The sequence below is a fragment of the Myotis daubentonii genome, chromosome 6 (genome assembly GCF_963259705.1).
Source record: "Myotis daubentonii chromosome 6, mMyoDau2.1, whole genome shotgun sequence".
NCBI classification, from domain to species: Eukaryota; Metazoa; Chordata; class Mammalia; order Chiroptera; family Vespertilionidae; genus Myotis; species Myotis daubentonii.
In genome coordinates, this window is record NC_081845.1 from 96,325,541 (window position 1) to 96,341,978 (window position 16,438).

Sequence of the window (16,438 nt, forward strand, 5' to 3'; positions counted from 1 at the left end):
GGCATTGTGATCTCTCCAACTTTGTTCTTCTTTCTCAAGATTTCTGCAGCTATTCGGGCTCTTTTTTGATTCCATATAAATTTTCAGAGTTTGTTCTAAGTCTGAGAAATATGCCATTGGTATTTTAATAGGGATTGCATTGAATCTATGGATTGTTTTGGGTAATATGGCTATTTTAATGATGTTGATTCTACCAATCCATGAACATAGTATATTCTTCTACTTGTGTAAATCTTCCTCTATCTCTTTATTCAACATCCTGTAGTTTTCCGAGTACAGGTCTTTTACCTCCTCGGTTACATTTATTTCTTACTATCTTAAATTTTGTTGAGATTGTAAATGGAATTGTTTGTGTAGTTTCTCTTTCTAAGAGTTCATTATTACCTGAGTGTTAATTTTATATCCTGCTACATTGCCAAATACATTTATTAAATCTAGTAGTTTTGTATGGAGTCTTTAGGATTTTCTATGTCATCTGCAAATAATAACAGTTTTACTTCATTCTTTCCAATTTGGATGCCTTTTATTTCTTCTTGTCTGATTGCTATTATTAGCACTTCCAGTACTATGTAGAACAAGAGTGGTGAAAGTGTGCAACCCTGTCTTGTTTCTATTGTTAGGGGTAATGGTTTTAGTTTTTTGCCCATTGAGTATGATCTTGGCAGTAGCTTTGTCATATAAGCTTTTATTTAAAAAAAATATTCTTTTTATTGACTTCAGAGAGGAAGGGAGAGGAAGCGAGAGATAGAAACATCAATGATGAGAAGGAATCATTGATTGGCTGCCTCCTGCATGTTGGACCAAGCCTGCAACCCAGGCACGTGCCCCTGACCAGAATCAAACCCAGGGCCCTTTGGTCCGCAGGCCTACGCTCTATCCACTGAGCTAAACCAGGCAGGGCTGTCATATAAGCTTTTGCTGAGATATGATCCCTCTGTGTAGCTGTCCTGATAAGGGCTTCTGTTTGATATAAGTTATTTTACTACTCCTTCAATTTCATCCATAGTTATCAGCCTAATTAGGTTTTCTGATTCTTCCTTATTGAGTTTTGGAAGGCTCTATTTTTATAGGAATAAGTCCATTTAGTCAACGTTATCCAGTTTGTTGGAACAGAGTTGTACATAGTATTTTTCTTTGTACAATCTTTTGTATTTCTGTGGGGTCAGTCTTTACTTCACCTCTTTTGTTTCTGTTTCTGTTTACTTGGGTCCTCTCTCTTTGTTTCTTGATGAGTTTGACTAGAGGTTCATCAATCTTGTTTATCCTTTCAAAGAACAAGCTCTTTGTTTAATTGATCTTTTGTTATTTGTTGTTCTCTGTGTCATTTACTTCCACTCTGATCTTTATCATTTCTTTCCTTCAACATATCCTGGCATTTGTTGTTGTTGTTGATCTCTTTCCAATTCTTTTAGTTGTGGGGTCAGATAATTTACTACCAGTTTTTCTTGTTTGTTTTGTTTTTGTTTTTTTGGTGTGTGTGTGTGTGTGTGTGTGTGTGTGTGTGTGTGTGTGTGTGTGTTTGAGGTGGGCCTGTAGTGCTATTATCTTCCCTCTCAGGATTGCTTCCAGGGTGGCCCATACATTTTGGATTGTTGTGTTTTTGTTGTCATTTGTTCCCAGGATGTTTTTATTTCTTCTTTGAAATGTTTGGTAACTCATTCATTATTTAATAGCATGCTAGTTAGCCTCCATGTGTTTGATTGATTTTTATTGTAGTTGATTTGTATTGTAGTTGATTTCTAATTTTATGCCATTGTGATCTGAGACAATGCATACTATGATTTCAATATTCTTAAATTTGTAGAGACTTACAAATTTACACATTTATCATGTTGTGTGCAGTTTGTTTATTAGAACTTTCTTTGCTGTTCTTGGCACTATTTTGACTTCCGTGAATTTTACAGTGCCTGGTTCAATACACTCACTTAATATAGTCACTTAAACATTCTTTTCCACAAAGGACTTTCAAATTAATGAAGGGCCAATTAAAATAACTCATATCCAGTTGTTATTTTGTTTCTATTTTTTCTCACTCTTTCTGTAATCCATGCCTGCATCCATCTGTGCTCAATGAAGTTAATAGTGAGGAACTGTGATTACCATTTCAGGGTGTCATGTTGCCTGTACTGAATTAGAGATTATATCCTCTCTTTCCTGCCTCTCTCAGTGCATTTTTCACTTTTTCCTGCTGTCTGATTTTGTTTATTGCCCACAGAAATCATACGAGTTACCAATTCATATATAGGAAATAAAACATAGTAAGGCAATATAATAGGTTCTTGGGGAGAGGGAGCTTTTCTATGAAAGTGTTCCTTTTCCTTATGTAATTCTGTTGAGTATAGTTTGCACCCTTTAAAAATGAATATTAAAACTCTGGAACATACAAACAGTAAAATCTAGATTTGTCTATGGAAACAAAAGAGAAAAAGAGAATTAGGGAGAGGGCCCAAAAATGAACGGTGGACAATAGAGGAACCTATTGTATAACATCCTGCCTTGATTTTATCCAACTGTATAAACTATCAAGTGAACATCCAACCTCTCCCTCTTTCAGCATTAGACAGTCTCAATGGGATTGATTTTAGAGAAAAAGAAAAATCAAATCTAGTCTGCTCTTTATCAATTGATATTTCTGTGTCTTTGTAACTATTTGTGCATATATTTACATGAGCAAATGAACAACGGCAACTACAATACTGCTTTATCATCCTATGAGGTCCAGAGTCCAGAGCCTCCTTCCTGCTCCTAGATTAACTCCAACTTCACTTAGCTATGGAGCTCAGGAGGCTGCTGTGACTGAAGCTTCCCTTTGTGCTTGTGGAGGGAACACAAAGACATTTCAGAATCTGCCAACACAGCCAACAGAGTTGGGAATTTCCTTTGGGCCATGAGCAACAGGTGTGAATCAGGTTCCTTCCTGAGATGGAAACTCTAGGTCACTGTAGCATGCCATTGAGGATTGATAGTCACCTTAAAAGTAAGTTTCATTTTTGTGACTGCTGTTATTGTGTGTGTGTGTGTGTGTGTGTGTGTGTGTGTGTGTGTGTGTAGAGAGAGCAGAGAGAGAGAGAGAGAGAGAGAGAGAGAGAGAGAGAGAGAATGAATCTAGTGCCTCTAAAAAAGTATTGAGCCACAAGGATAGAGAAGACCCCAGGATATAAGGCCTAAAAGTTGGATCTGTGATTCTCTCAGGTCTGGTCAACCTAATTCTAATTTCTTCTCTTTTCTTAACTAGCTTTTCCAAAGGAGTTATCAGCTCACTACCTCTCCTCCACCTTATCCACCGTTCTCACTTCCTTTCTCTTCTACCTTATCACCCTTTCCACCTACCTTATCACCCTTTCTCACTTCCACTAGAGCACTCTAATTTGGTGATATATTTCTCTCCCTATATTTTTCCTTTTCCTATTTGTAAAGATCCTGAATGTTATCATTTCTGTGTATTCTAAATTTTGTTCTTCTATCTACTCTAACCTCACAATTTAATCTCCTAAAGCGATATCATTTAATTCACGCTTTCCCAAATCTCATTAGAACATCATTGGTTTCAAAAAATATAACCCGATTTAGCAACAAGTGTGATATATACAGTCTAAAAGTCATTAAATATGACCTTATGGGATTGAAAACTAACACTTTCATACTGGCCACCCCATGTAATAATGAAATAAAATCTTTAAGGGCATATAGCTGTGGAATTCTAAGAGGCTATCAATATTCATGCTGAGTACATTTAATGTGCACTAACTGGGAGGTTTAAGAGTGAAGTAGAGATCCAATGTATAGTGGCCATGATTCTGATTCACATTAAAAAAGAAATTGATGTTTAATGTGACTGTGGGAAATTTTTGTTAAACCTTTTCTCAAGTACCACTCATAGAAAGATAGAGAATTGAAAAACTGTTATTGCTGGCCATCTGTGGGATATCATTTAAGTTATCCTCACATGAGATTTCTATTTTGCTCTAAAAATGTTTTATGCAAGAAGGTGTCAGTAGACTGACTACTTTGACCTAATTTTTAAAAATGTATTTGTTTTGCCCTGATTGGGTGACTGGGTTGGTTGGAGCAACCTCCTGTACACCAAAAGGTTGCAGGTTCAATTCCAGGTCTGAACCCATACTTAGATTACGGGTTTGATCCTCAGAGTGTATATGGGAGGCAACTGATCAATCTCTCACTCTTTCTCTCTCTCTCTATTTCTTTCTCTCTCCCTTCCTCCCTCTAAAATCAATAAACCTCCTTGGGTGAGGATTTAAAAATGTACTTGATTTGCAATATTTAATGAACACTATCTAGTTGTTTTTTGTTTTGTTTTGTTTGTTTTTGTTGTTTTTTTTTCTTCAGTAAAATGATTGGGATGAACAGAAAAGTTTCTCTGGTGTTTTCTTACATATAAAATCATAACTTACACTGAAGCATTTTTGCTAGTATTGACTAATCTTTTAGAATCCAAAATTAGAAAAATATAACAGAAAAGAAATTATAACTTGTCATCTACTCTTCCTCAGTGATGATTATGTATCACTTTTGTAATTTAAGTCAGTTTTTTTCATTGCCTCACTTGATTTTTTGTATATATCAGATACTTAATATTTTGTCCATATCAAGTAAATGCTCAAAAGTAGAAAGATATGAGGACAAAAATAAATGACAGAAGGTATAATACTATTAAATAACCATATTATATACCTGAAATTAATATCCTATGTAATAAAAGAGAAACATGGTAATTAGTGTACAACCGCTACCCTTCCCATTGGCTAATCAGGGAAATATGCAAATTAACTGCCAGCCAAGATGGCGGCTGGCAGCCAGGCAGCTTGAAACTAACATGAGGCTTGCTTGCTTCAGTGACGGAGGGCTCCAAAATTCCCCACCTGCCGCTGCAGGCCTCTGAGCTGAAACTCTAAGCAACTATGTTACAAATATAGAAGCTAAACAAAACCCCAGAAACCTGCTTTAGTCCATCGGGCTTCAGCAACCAGGATCGCAACATTGTTTCAAATACAGAAGGTAAACAAAGGCTAGAAACCTGCTTTTAGCAGCGGAGGCCTAAGAGCTGGAGCCTCAGAGCTAAAGCTGGCCCAGAATAAAAAAAAAGAAAAAAGAAAAAAAGGAATGGTTGGGAGCTTCAGTCACCCGCCAGCCTGAAAACAGCCCTCAGCCCCTCACCCAGACTGGCCAGGCACCCCAGTGGGGACCCCCACCCTGAAGGGTGTGTGACCAGCTGCAAACAGCCATCATCCCCTCATCCAGGCTGGCCAGGCACCCCAGTGGGGACCCCCACTCTGATCCAGGACACCCTTCAGGGCAAACCAGCTTGCCCCCACACGTGCACCAGGCCTCTATCCTATATAGTAAAAGGGTAATATGCCTCCCAGCACTGGAATCAGCGTGACAGGGGGCAGCGCCCAAACCCCGTGATCACCCTGCGGCTCTGTGTGTGACAGGGGGCAGGGCCACAACCTCCTTATCCGCCCTGCTCTGTTCGTGACAGGGGAAGGTGCCCCAACCCCCGATCAGCCCTGCTCTATGCCTGATAGGGGGGAGCTCCCCAAATCCCTGATTGCCCTGCACCGTATCCAATCTGGGACCCCTTAGAGGATATCAGACTGCTGGTTTAGGCCCAATCAGGCCTAAACCAGCAGTTGGACATCCCTCTCACAATCCAGGACTGCTGGCTCCTAACAGCACACCTACTTTCCTGTCTGATAGCCCCTAACCACTCTGCATGCTGGCCTGCTCACTCCCAACTTCCCCCCAGCTGGCCTGATTGCCCCCAACTGCCCTCCCAGGGCAATCTCATGGCCCTTAACTGCCCTCCCCTGCTGGCCTCAGGGCCCCCAATTGCCTTCCCCTGCTAGCCTCATGGCCCCCAACGGCCCTCTTCTGCCAGGCTCATGGCTCCCAGCTGTCCCCCCATGCTGACCCACTTGCCCCCAACTGCCCTCCCCTCCTGGCCTGATTGTCCCTAACTGCCTCTGCCTTGGCCCTGTCACCATGGCTTTGTCCAGAAGGATGTCCTGAAGATCTCCTGGTCTAATTAACATATTACCCTTTTATTAGTATAGACTAGAGGCCCGGTGCACAAAAATTTGTGCATTCGGGGGGTAGGGGGGACCCTCAGCCTGGCCTGTGCCTTCTCACAGTCTGGGACCCCTAGGGAGATAACAACCTGCTGGCTTAGGCCTGCTCCCGGGTGGCAGAGGGCAGGCCCAATCCCTAGGTGCAGCCCCTGGTCGGGCTCAGAGCAGGGCTGATTGGGGAGTTGGGGCGCCGCCCCCTGTCATGCACAGAGCAGGGTGGATCAGGAGGTTGCGATGCCACCCTCAGTCACGCTCAGGGTAGGGCTGATTGGGGGGTTGGGGCACCGCCCCCTGTCACACTCAAGGCAGGGTCGATGGGGAGGTTGCGGCGCCACCCCCTGTCACACAAAGAGCAGGGCGAATCAGGGGGTTGGGGTGCTGCCTCCTGTAACTCACAGAGCAGGGCCCATCACGGGGATTGGGGCTCCGTACCCTGTCACTCACAGAGTAGGGCCAATAAGGGAGTTGGGGCACTGCCCCCTGTCACACACAGAGTAGGGCGGATCAGGGGGTTGGGGTGCCCCACCCTGTCACACTCAGGTCAGGGCCAACGGGGAGGTTTTGACTCTACCCTGTCACACACAGAGCAGGGCCCGTGGGGGGTGGTTGGGGCGCCACCCTCTATCACCCACAGAGCAGGGCCGATCAGGGGGTTGGGGCACCACCATTGTCACACTCAGGGCAGGGCCGATGGGGAGGTTATGGCTCTACCCTATCACACACAGAGCAGGGGCCGTGGTGGGGGGAGGGTTGGGGCACCGCACCCTGTCACATACAGAGCATTGCCGATCAGGGGGTTAGGGAGCCACCCCCTATCAGGCACAGAGCAGGGCTGATCAGGGAGTTGGGGCACCTGCCCCTGTCACGAACAGAGCAGGGTGGATAAGGAGGTTGTGGCCCCGCCCCCTGTCACACACAGAGCCGCAGGGTGATCAGGGGGTTTGGGCACTGCGCCCTGTCACGCTGATCCCGGTTCCGAGAGGCCTCGCGGCTCCGTTGATCCCGGTGATGGGAGGATTATTACCCTTTTACTATATAGGATAGAGGCCTGGTGCATGTGTGGGGGCCAGCTGGTTTGCCCTGAAGGGTGTCCTGGATCAGGGTGGGGGTCCCCACTGGGGTGCCTGGCCAATCTGGGTGAGGGGCTGAGGGCTGTTTTCAAGCTGGCGAGTGACTGAAGCTCCCAACCATTCCTTTTTTTTTTTTTTCTTTTTTTATTCTGGGCCATCTTTAGCTCTGATGCTTGGCTCCAGCTTTTAGGCCTCTGCTGCTGAAAGCAGGTATCTGGTTTGTTTGGGTTCTATAATCGAAACAGTTTCAACTCCAGGTCTGAGATCCCGGCTGGCTGAAAGCAGGTTTCTGGGGTTTTGTTTAGCTTCTATATTTGTAACAATGTTTCAAACTGCAAGTTCAGAGGCCGGCAGCAGGAGGCAGGGAATTTTGGAGTCCTCCGTCACTGAAGCAAGCAAGCCTCATGTTTGCTTCAAGCTGCCTGGCAGCCGGCCGCCATCTTGGCTGGCAGTTAATTTGCATATCACCCTGATTAGCCAATGGGCGGGTAGCAGTGGTATGGCTAATTACCATGTTTCTCTTTTATTAGATAATACTAGAGGCCCAGTGCACGAAATTCTTGCATGGGTAGTGTCCCTAGGCTTGGCCGGCAATCAGGGCTGATCTGTGGGGCAACTGGTGGTGCGGTCGTGGGGGCCCCCTGCTGGCACCCACCTTGGCCAGCCTGGCACTGCCTGCTCGCCTGCCCCAACCCCCGCTGCTTCTCCCAGTTGCATCCCTCTGCGGGGTGCCCGGCGGGGCGATCAGGGGTAGAGGGGAGAGGGCCTGCTGCCACCCACCTTGGCTGGCCTGGGGCCTGTGGGCTGTGGGCAGCTCCTGCATTGAGTGTCTGCCCCCTGGTGGTCAGTGTGCATCATAGCAACTGGTTTTTCGTTTGGTCAATTTGCATAGTAGGCTCTTATTATATAGGATTCCTATATTGGGTACATATATAGTTACCAGGTATATGTCCTCTTGTTGATTGATTCCTTTAGTATTATGTAGTGAACCTTATTGCCTCTTGTGATGGCCTTCATTTTGAAGTCTATTTTGTCAGATATGAGTATTGCTACCCGAGTCTTTTTTCATTTTCATTTGCATGGAATATTTTTCCACCCCTTCACTCTCATCCTGTGTGAATCTTTTGTTCTAAGGTGGGTCTCTTATAGAGAGCATATAGGGGGGTCATGTTTTCATATCCACTCAGCTACCCTATGTATTTTGGTTGCAGCATTTAATCCATTTATATTTATATTTATTATTGATAGGTACTTTTTTATTGCCATTTTAATTCTGTATGCCTATGTTTCTCTATTTTTCTCATTACAGCAGTCCATTTAGAATTTCTTGCAGTGGTGGTTTGGTGGTGATAAACTCATTTAGCCTTTTTTTTTGTCTGGGAAGCTTTTTATTTCACCATCTATTTTGAATGAAAGCCTTACTGGATATAGTAATCTTAGTTTCAGATCCTGGCTTTTTTTTTTTTTTTTTTTAAATACATTTTATTGATTTTTTACAGAGAGGAAGGGAGAGAGATAGAGAGTTAGAAACATCGATGATGAGAGAAACATCGATCAGCTGCCTCCTGCACATCTCCTACTGGGGATGTGCCCGCAACCCAGGTACATGCCCTTGACCGGAATCGAACCCGGGACCCTTCAGTCCACAGGCCGACGCTCTATCCACTGAGCCAAACCGGTTTTGGCGATCCTGGCTTTTATTACCTTGAATATTTCATGCTATTTTCTTCTGGCCTGTAAAATTTCTAATGAAAAATCAGCTGACAGCCTTATGAAGGCTCCTTTGTAAGCAACAAATTACTTTTCTCTTGGTGCCTTTGAGATTCTTTCTTTATCTTTAATTTTTTGCAGTTTAATTATGATGTTGATGTGTCTCGGTGTGGGCCTGATTGGGTTCTTCTTGCTTGGGACTCTCTGTACAACCTGAACTTGTGCAATTTTTCATGCACCAAATCAGGGATGTTTTCTGCCATTATTTCTTCAAACAGGTTGTCTATCCCTTACTCACTTTCTCCCCTTTCTGGTACTCCTATGACACCAATGTCATTATGTTTCATGTTGTTTCACAGCTGTTCTCCTGTTTTTTAATAGTTTTTTTCTTTTTGGTTCTCTGAATGAGTACCAAGGGCTGCTTTCCTAGCCCTGAGTCCAGGCAAAGACACAATGCCTCCAAAGATTGGCCTCTGCCTGCAGTCATATTGTTATTCTTCATCTTAATTAGCCTCAGGCTATGAACCACAGCAAGGAATAGACTCCACAGGTGTGTAAGAGATTTTTCAACAGGGTGGTCGATTGCTTCCCACCAAGGCAAAGCTGCTTGGATGGTAAAAGTCTTCCTGAGAAAGATGTCCTCTGCAGTATGAGAAAATGACTCAGCTCAGGAGAGTGGGAGGGCTGTCTTCCAGGCTCTAACCCAGTGATGGCGAACCTATGACACTGGTGTCAGAGGTGACACGCAAACTCATTTTTTTTGGTTGATTTTTCTTTGTTAAATGGCATTTAAATATATAAAATAAATATCAAAAATATAAATCTTTGTTTTACTATGCTTGCAAATATCAAAAAATTTCTATATGTGACATGGTACCAAAGTTAAGTTAGGGTTTTTCAAAATGCTGGCACACCAAGCTCAAAAGGTTCGCCATCACTGCTAACCCCAGAGCCCACAACTCCAGATTCTCCTCACACAGCTCTAATCCACTCTGTCCTCCCTATGCTGGAGCTTGAGGTGATTGGCTACACATGGAATTTTGTGTGTTGGCCCTTCAAGAGGGTACATGCATTTCCAGCAGCCTCTCCCTGGAATATAGCAACCCTGCTGCTTTTCATTGCCAGGTTTTTTGTGGGTACCTTTATCAGTTCTGATGCTCATGGCTGGGGAGCCCAGCTTGGGGTGTAGACCCCAGAATTCTCAAGATTTTTTTAAAAAATCTTTATTTATATCCTCACAGCTGAGATATCCCTCCAGAACTTCAGTCACTGTCTATAGGAGCCCAGGCAGACTTTTTGTGTCTCTGCACTTTACATTGTTGGTTATCAGGGTTCTCTCCAGCTAGTCTTCAATTGTTTATTCAGGATGGTGTTTCTGTATTTTAACTGTAATTCCAGTTTGGTTCTGGGAGAGTGTCATTGTTGCTTCCAATTAAACTGCTGCCATTTTGAAACCTCTTATTCTTTATTTTTAAAAGTGTTTCAAGATAGTTATAAACTCACAGAAATTTGACAAATAGTAGAGAGATCCCCCCCTTTTTTTACTAAATTTCCCCCAACTTTGAAATCTTACATAACTAAATTACAACATCAAAACCAGGAAATTAACATTGCTACATGAAGTGTGTATAGGTTTATGCCATTTTATTGCATGCATAGACTTGTATAACCAACTGCACAATCGAGACACAGACCAATCTCTTCAACATAAAGGTCTTTTTTAGGTTATTTATTGTTGTATCCATCTCTCTCCTTCCCCCCTTCACCATGCTTCACTCCTGATAATCTCAAATTTCTTCACCTGTACAATTTTGTCATTTGGTAATGTTATACTGAAATGATGCTGTATTGTGTGATCCTTTGTAATCTTTTTTTCACTCAGGATAGTTTTTGGATCTATCCAAAAGGTTCAACTGTTTGTCACTTTTGATTGTGGAGATGTTTGCACTCAGTAATATGGGCACTCTGCAGTTCGTTTAACTATTTCATCAGTGAATGACATTGGGGCTGTTTCTGGTGGTGGTTATGAAAGATAAACTTACTATGAATATTCAAATAAGTCTACTTGATCTGATATGAATGTAGTTGCTCCTGCTTTCTTTAATTAATATTAACATAGTGTATGTCTTTCAATCATTTTATTTTAACCTACCTCTATAATTATATTTCAAACTAGAGGCCTGATCCATGAAATTTGTGCAAGCACAGGCCTTCACAACCCCGGCTGCCTCGCAACCCAGGCTGCCTTGTGGCCCCATGGCCCTGCCCCCAACCCACTGATTGTTTCGGGAAGTTGTTCTGGAAGTTGTTCTGCTGTCCGGTATAATTAGCAATTAGCATATTAGCTCTTTATTATATAAGATAATTTCATGACAGCATTATGTTTTGGTAACTTTGGAAATATATTCCACCAATAGATATTTTCCAATAGGTGTATTTAGACCATTTACATTCAATGTTTTGTTTATATATCAGGACATAAGTCTGCCAGTTTATTTTGTGTTTTGTGTATTTCCTGTATTAAATGCTTCTATATTTTCTTTATTAGCCCTTCTCCATATTACATAAATATATTTATAATTTCATTTTTATTTATCTATATTATTTTAAATGTATTTCTTTTTTAAAAATCTTTATTGTGAAAGTATTGAATATGTCCACTTTTATCCCCATTGACCTCTTCTAGCCAGGCCCGGACCCCAGCCCCAGGCCTTCACCACCCTATTGTCTGTGTCCATGGGTTATGTATATATGCAAAAACGTTCTTTGATTGATCTCTTTCTAACCATCCCCCTCCCCTGGCTTCCCTCTGAGGTTCTATAGTCTGTTCCATGCTTATATGTCCATAGATCTATTTTAATCATCAGTTTATTTTGATATTAAGATTCCATAAATGAGTGAGATACTTATCTTACTCTGACTGGCTTATTTTGCTTAGCATAATACTACGTTGCAAATGGTAAGAGCTCTTTCTTTTTTTTTACAGCTGCGGAGTCCTCCATTGTGCAAATGTGCCACATCTTTTTTATCTACACATCTGCTGATCGGCACTGGGGCTGTGTCCAAAACTTAGCTACTGTAAATTGCACTGCTCTGAACATAGTGGTGCATATATTCTTTCTGATTGGTGTTTCTAGTTGCTTAGGATATATTCCTAGAAGTGGGATCACTGGGTCAAACGGGAGTTCTATTTTTAATTTTTTGAGCAAACTCCATAAAGTTTTTCACAGTGGCTGCACCAGTCTGCATTCCCACCAGCAGTGTACTAGGGTCCTTTTTCATCGAATCTTTGTGAACATTTCTCGTTTGTTTATTTATTAATGATAGACATTCTGACTGTTGTGAGGTGATACCTCATTGTCATTTTGATTTGCATCTCTCAGATAATTAGGGACTTGGAGCATTTTTTCATATGTCTCTTGTCCTTCCATATGTCCATTTTGGAGAAGGTTCTATTAGGTCCTTTGCCCATTTTTTAATTGGATTATTTGTCTTTCTTTTGTTAAGTTTTGTGAGTTGCCTCTATATTTTGGAAATTAGCCCTTTATCAGATGTATCATTGGCAAATATGTTCTCCCAAGTAGTGGGGTCTCTTGTCATTTTGCTGACGGTTTTGTTTTTTTTTTTTGCTGTGTGGAAGCTTTTTATATTGCTGTAGTCCCATTTGTTTATTTTCTCTTTTGTTTCCTTTGCTTTAGGAGAGATATCAGCAAACATATTGCCATGAGAGATGTCTTAGATTTTGCTGCCTATGGTTCCTTCTAGGACTTTCATGTCTAACATTTAAGTCTTTTATCCATTTTGAGTTTATTCTTGTGCATGGTTTAAGTTGGTGGTCTAGTTTCTTTTTATTTATTTATTTATTTATTTATTTATTTATTTATTTATTTATGCTTGTTCCTGCCCAATTTTCCAATAGTGAAATGGAATTTTTGGACTGGAACCAGATTCTTTGCCTGCCAGAGTCAAAGAATGAATCCAGGACAGAAGATGGTATAGCAAAGGTGGAGATTTATTGAAGAACAAGTACAGACTCCCACATGGGGAGAGGGAAAGAGTCCCACAGAATGGACTCCCACGTGGGGAGGGAGAAAAGAGTCCCACTGAGTTCCTTTTCCCTATGGCTTATAAAGGCTGCAGATCCTGGTGCCTTGATATCCCCTGTGATTGGTCACTATTCCCTTAGACTGGTTACTATAGTAACTCCTAGGCTCAAAAGTCAAACCTCACATGGGACATGTGAAGTTCTCCCCACCTCCTCCATCCCCCCTGCCCCCCACCCCCACCCCCCACCCCTCCTACCTTATTGTTTTTCTATTCACTTTGGGCTTTCTTCTTCTTCTGGATGAAGGGCTTCCTTCTCTTTATTTTGTAAATATAGACCTTGTTGGCTACTTCCAGCTACCCTGTCTTATGCAAATGCCACTGTTGCTGCTCCCTCCCCCTGGCTTAATTGTATTATGGAGATGTACCTTCTCCCAATCTGTAGCCCTGTATTTTTCCATGGACCCCAATTCTAAAAATTTCCTAAGCCTGCCTATATCCCCCTAAAATTCCTGTTTCAATATCATTTATTGAAGACACTGTATTGGCTTTATTGTATGCTCTTGCTTCCTTTGTCAAATATTAATTGAGTATAATGGCTTGGTTCTATTTCTGGGTTCTCTGTTCTCTTCCATTGATCCAAATGCCTGTTCTTGTGCCAGTACCAGGATGTTTTGAGTATAGTGGCTTTGTAGTACAACCTGATATCTTGTATTGTGATTCCTCCACCTTTGTTCTTTTTCTCAAGATTTCTGCAGCTATTTGGGGTCATTTTTTGTTACATATAAATTTTTGGAGTGTTTGTTCTAGATCTCTGAAAGATACTGCTGGTATGTTAATAAGGATTTCATTAAATCTTTAGATTGCTTTGGGTAGCATGGATATTTTAATAATGTTTATTTTACCAATCTATGAACATGTTATATTCGTGCTGTTGCTTACATCTTCCTCTTTCCCTTTTTCAATGACTTGTTGTTATCTGAGTAAAGATCTTTTATCTCCTTGGTTAAGTTTATTACTAAATATCTTAATTGTTTCTGTTGTAGTATAAATGGATTATTTGTCTAGTTTTTCTTTCTGAAAGTTTATTATTAGTGCATAAAAATGCCATAGATTTATGGGCATAATTTTTGTTCCCTCCAATGTTGCTGAATTCATTTATTAAATCTAGTAGTTTTTTGATGGAGTCTTTAAGATTTTCAGTATTCAATATTATGTCATCTACGAATAATGATAGTTTTACATCCTCCTTTCCAATTTGGAGGCCTTCTTTGTTTTCTTGTCTGATCACTATTGCTAGGATTTCTATTATTATGTTGAACAAGCATGGTGAAAGAGGTTATCCCTGTCTTGTTCCTGTTCTAAGGGAAATGGTTTTAGTTTTTGCCCATTGAGTACAATGTTCGCTGTAGGTTTGTCATATATGGCCTCTATTATGTATGATCCCTCTATTTCCATTTTGCTGAGGGTTTTTATCAAAAAGGGTGTTGGATTTTGGCAAATACCTTTTCTATATCTATTGATATGATCATGTGATTTTTGTCTTGCAATCTGTTAATGTGCTGAATCACATTTATTGATTTGCTAATATTAAAGCAGTTTTGCATCCCCAGAATAAATCCCAAGTGTTTGTGCTATATAATCTTTTTAATATATTGCTGGAACCAATTGGCTAATATTTTGCTGAAGATTTCAGCATATATGTTCATTAGGGATATTGGCCAGTAATATATATCTTTTTAGTGTCTTTATTGGGTTTTTCAATTAGTGTAATGCTGACCTCATAGAAAGAGCTTGGAAGTGTTGTATTGTCAATCAGTGAGCTAGATACAAGACGCCTTAACAAGCCAATTAATAAGGAGTAATTTATTGCATGTGGGTTCAGAGAAGAATATCTCTGTCAAATTCTGAACAAAAACAGGAAGGAGTATTCCCTTTTTATATCCTTCTAGGTCTTTGTGTAAGTTATTTTTGTAGACAGCTTGCAACCTTGAGTATATATCATATCTAACCAACACCTGTCATATCTATACAGACAATTTGTAGCCTTGAGTACATATATCTATACAGACACCTGTAACCTTAGATACATAATGAACAAACACTTGGCATGAGAATATGGGAATTATTATCAGTATCAGCCCCTTTTAAATAGCTAGCTTGCAAGGTCAGACAGTTAAGTTTATCTTTTCTATTATTCAAGTTAAAAAACAAAGTTATTTTTACAGAATAAGAGGCCATCTAAAAATAACAGAGTTGACTTATGGAACAAGAGACTAGCAAGAAATAGCAGAGAACTTCAAAACAGCAGTTCTGAACAGCAGTTTTCCCAAAGGAGGGATCATTACTATGCTTCAGAAGTAATCCTTCCTCTTCACTTTTTTGAATATTTTTTAAATGTTTGGCAAAATTCCCCTGTGAAGCCATCCTTACCACAGCTTTTATTTGCTGGAATTTTTTTTTATTACTGATTTCATTTCATCCGTAGTTATTGGCTTATTTAGGTTTTCTGATTCTTCCTGATTTAATTTTTGAAGGTTGTCTTTTTCTAGGAATGTGTCCATTTGGTCCAGGTTGTCCACTTTGTTGGACTAGAGTTTTTCATAGTTTTTTTTGTTTGTTTTTATGATCCTTTGTATTTCAGTGGGGTCAGTTGTTACTTCACCTCTTTCATTTCTTGTTTTGTCTATTTGGGTCCTCTGTCTTTTTTTCCTTGTTGAGTCTGGCCAGAGGTTCATCAATATTGTTTATCTTTTCAAAGAACCAGCTATTGGTTTTGTTGATCTTTAGTATTGTTATTTTAGTCTCTATGTTATTTTTTTCTCTCTGCTTTTTATTATTTCCTTCCTTCTACTTAGGTTTTTCTTGTTCTCTTTCCAGTTCTATAAGTTGTAGGGTTTAATAACTTATTACAAGTTTTTCTTGTTTTTTAAGTTAGTCTTGAAGTGCTGTGCACTTCCCTCTCAGGACTGCTTTCACTGTGTCCCATAGATTCGGGGTTGTTGTTTGTTCATTTTCATTTGTTCTAGGAAGTTTTTTATTTCTTCTTTTATCTTATTGGTAACCCATTCATTGTATAATAACATGGTATTTAGCCTCCAGGTGTCTGAATATTTTTAAATGTTTTACTGAAGTTGTTTTCTAATTTCATGCTATTTTGTTCCAAGATGTTTGAATGAATTCAATCTTTTTAAATTTGTAGTGTCCTAATATGTAGTCTATCTTTGAAAATAGCCCCATGTGCATTTGAGAAGAATGTATATTCCATAGCTTTGGGGCAAGATGTTCTGAAGATGTCAATTAATTCCATCTGATCTAGTGTGTTGTTTAGAGTCACTGTTTCCTTGTTAATTTTTTGTCTAGAAGATCTATCCTGTGATGTCAGTGGGGTATTAAAGTCCCTTACTGTGGTTGTATTGCTGTTGATCTCTCCCTTGGTATCTACAGGAGTTTATTTTTATATATGTGATGCTTCTGTATTGGGTTCACATACCAGAGTTATATCCTCTTGTTGTATTGATCCAT

The 16,438-nt window shown here is 40.5% G+C and overlaps 1 protein-coding gene across 5 annotated transcripts in view; it reads left to right on the top strand.

Annotated features, from left to right (window-relative positions):
- The first annotated feature begins 2,745 nt into the window (after positions 1–2,745).
- LOC132237502 (butyrophilin subfamily 1 member A1-like) overlaps positions 2,746–16,438 on the top strand; it is a 51,651-nt gene continuing 37,958 nt past the window's right edge. For 3 of the 5 annotated variants that reach the window (XM_059702052.1, XM_059702053.1, XM_059702054.1), the window contains exon 1: positions 2,747–2,977. In XM_059702052.1, the coding sequence (XP_059558035.1) occupies positions 2,923–2,977 (55 nt within the window). In that variant the 5' untranslated portion in view covers positions 2,747–2,922. Of the gene's footprint in view, positions 2,978–16,438 lie in introns of all 5 variants that reach the window. The other 2 variants (XM_059702050.1, XM_059702051.1) reach the window with 1 other exon arrangement.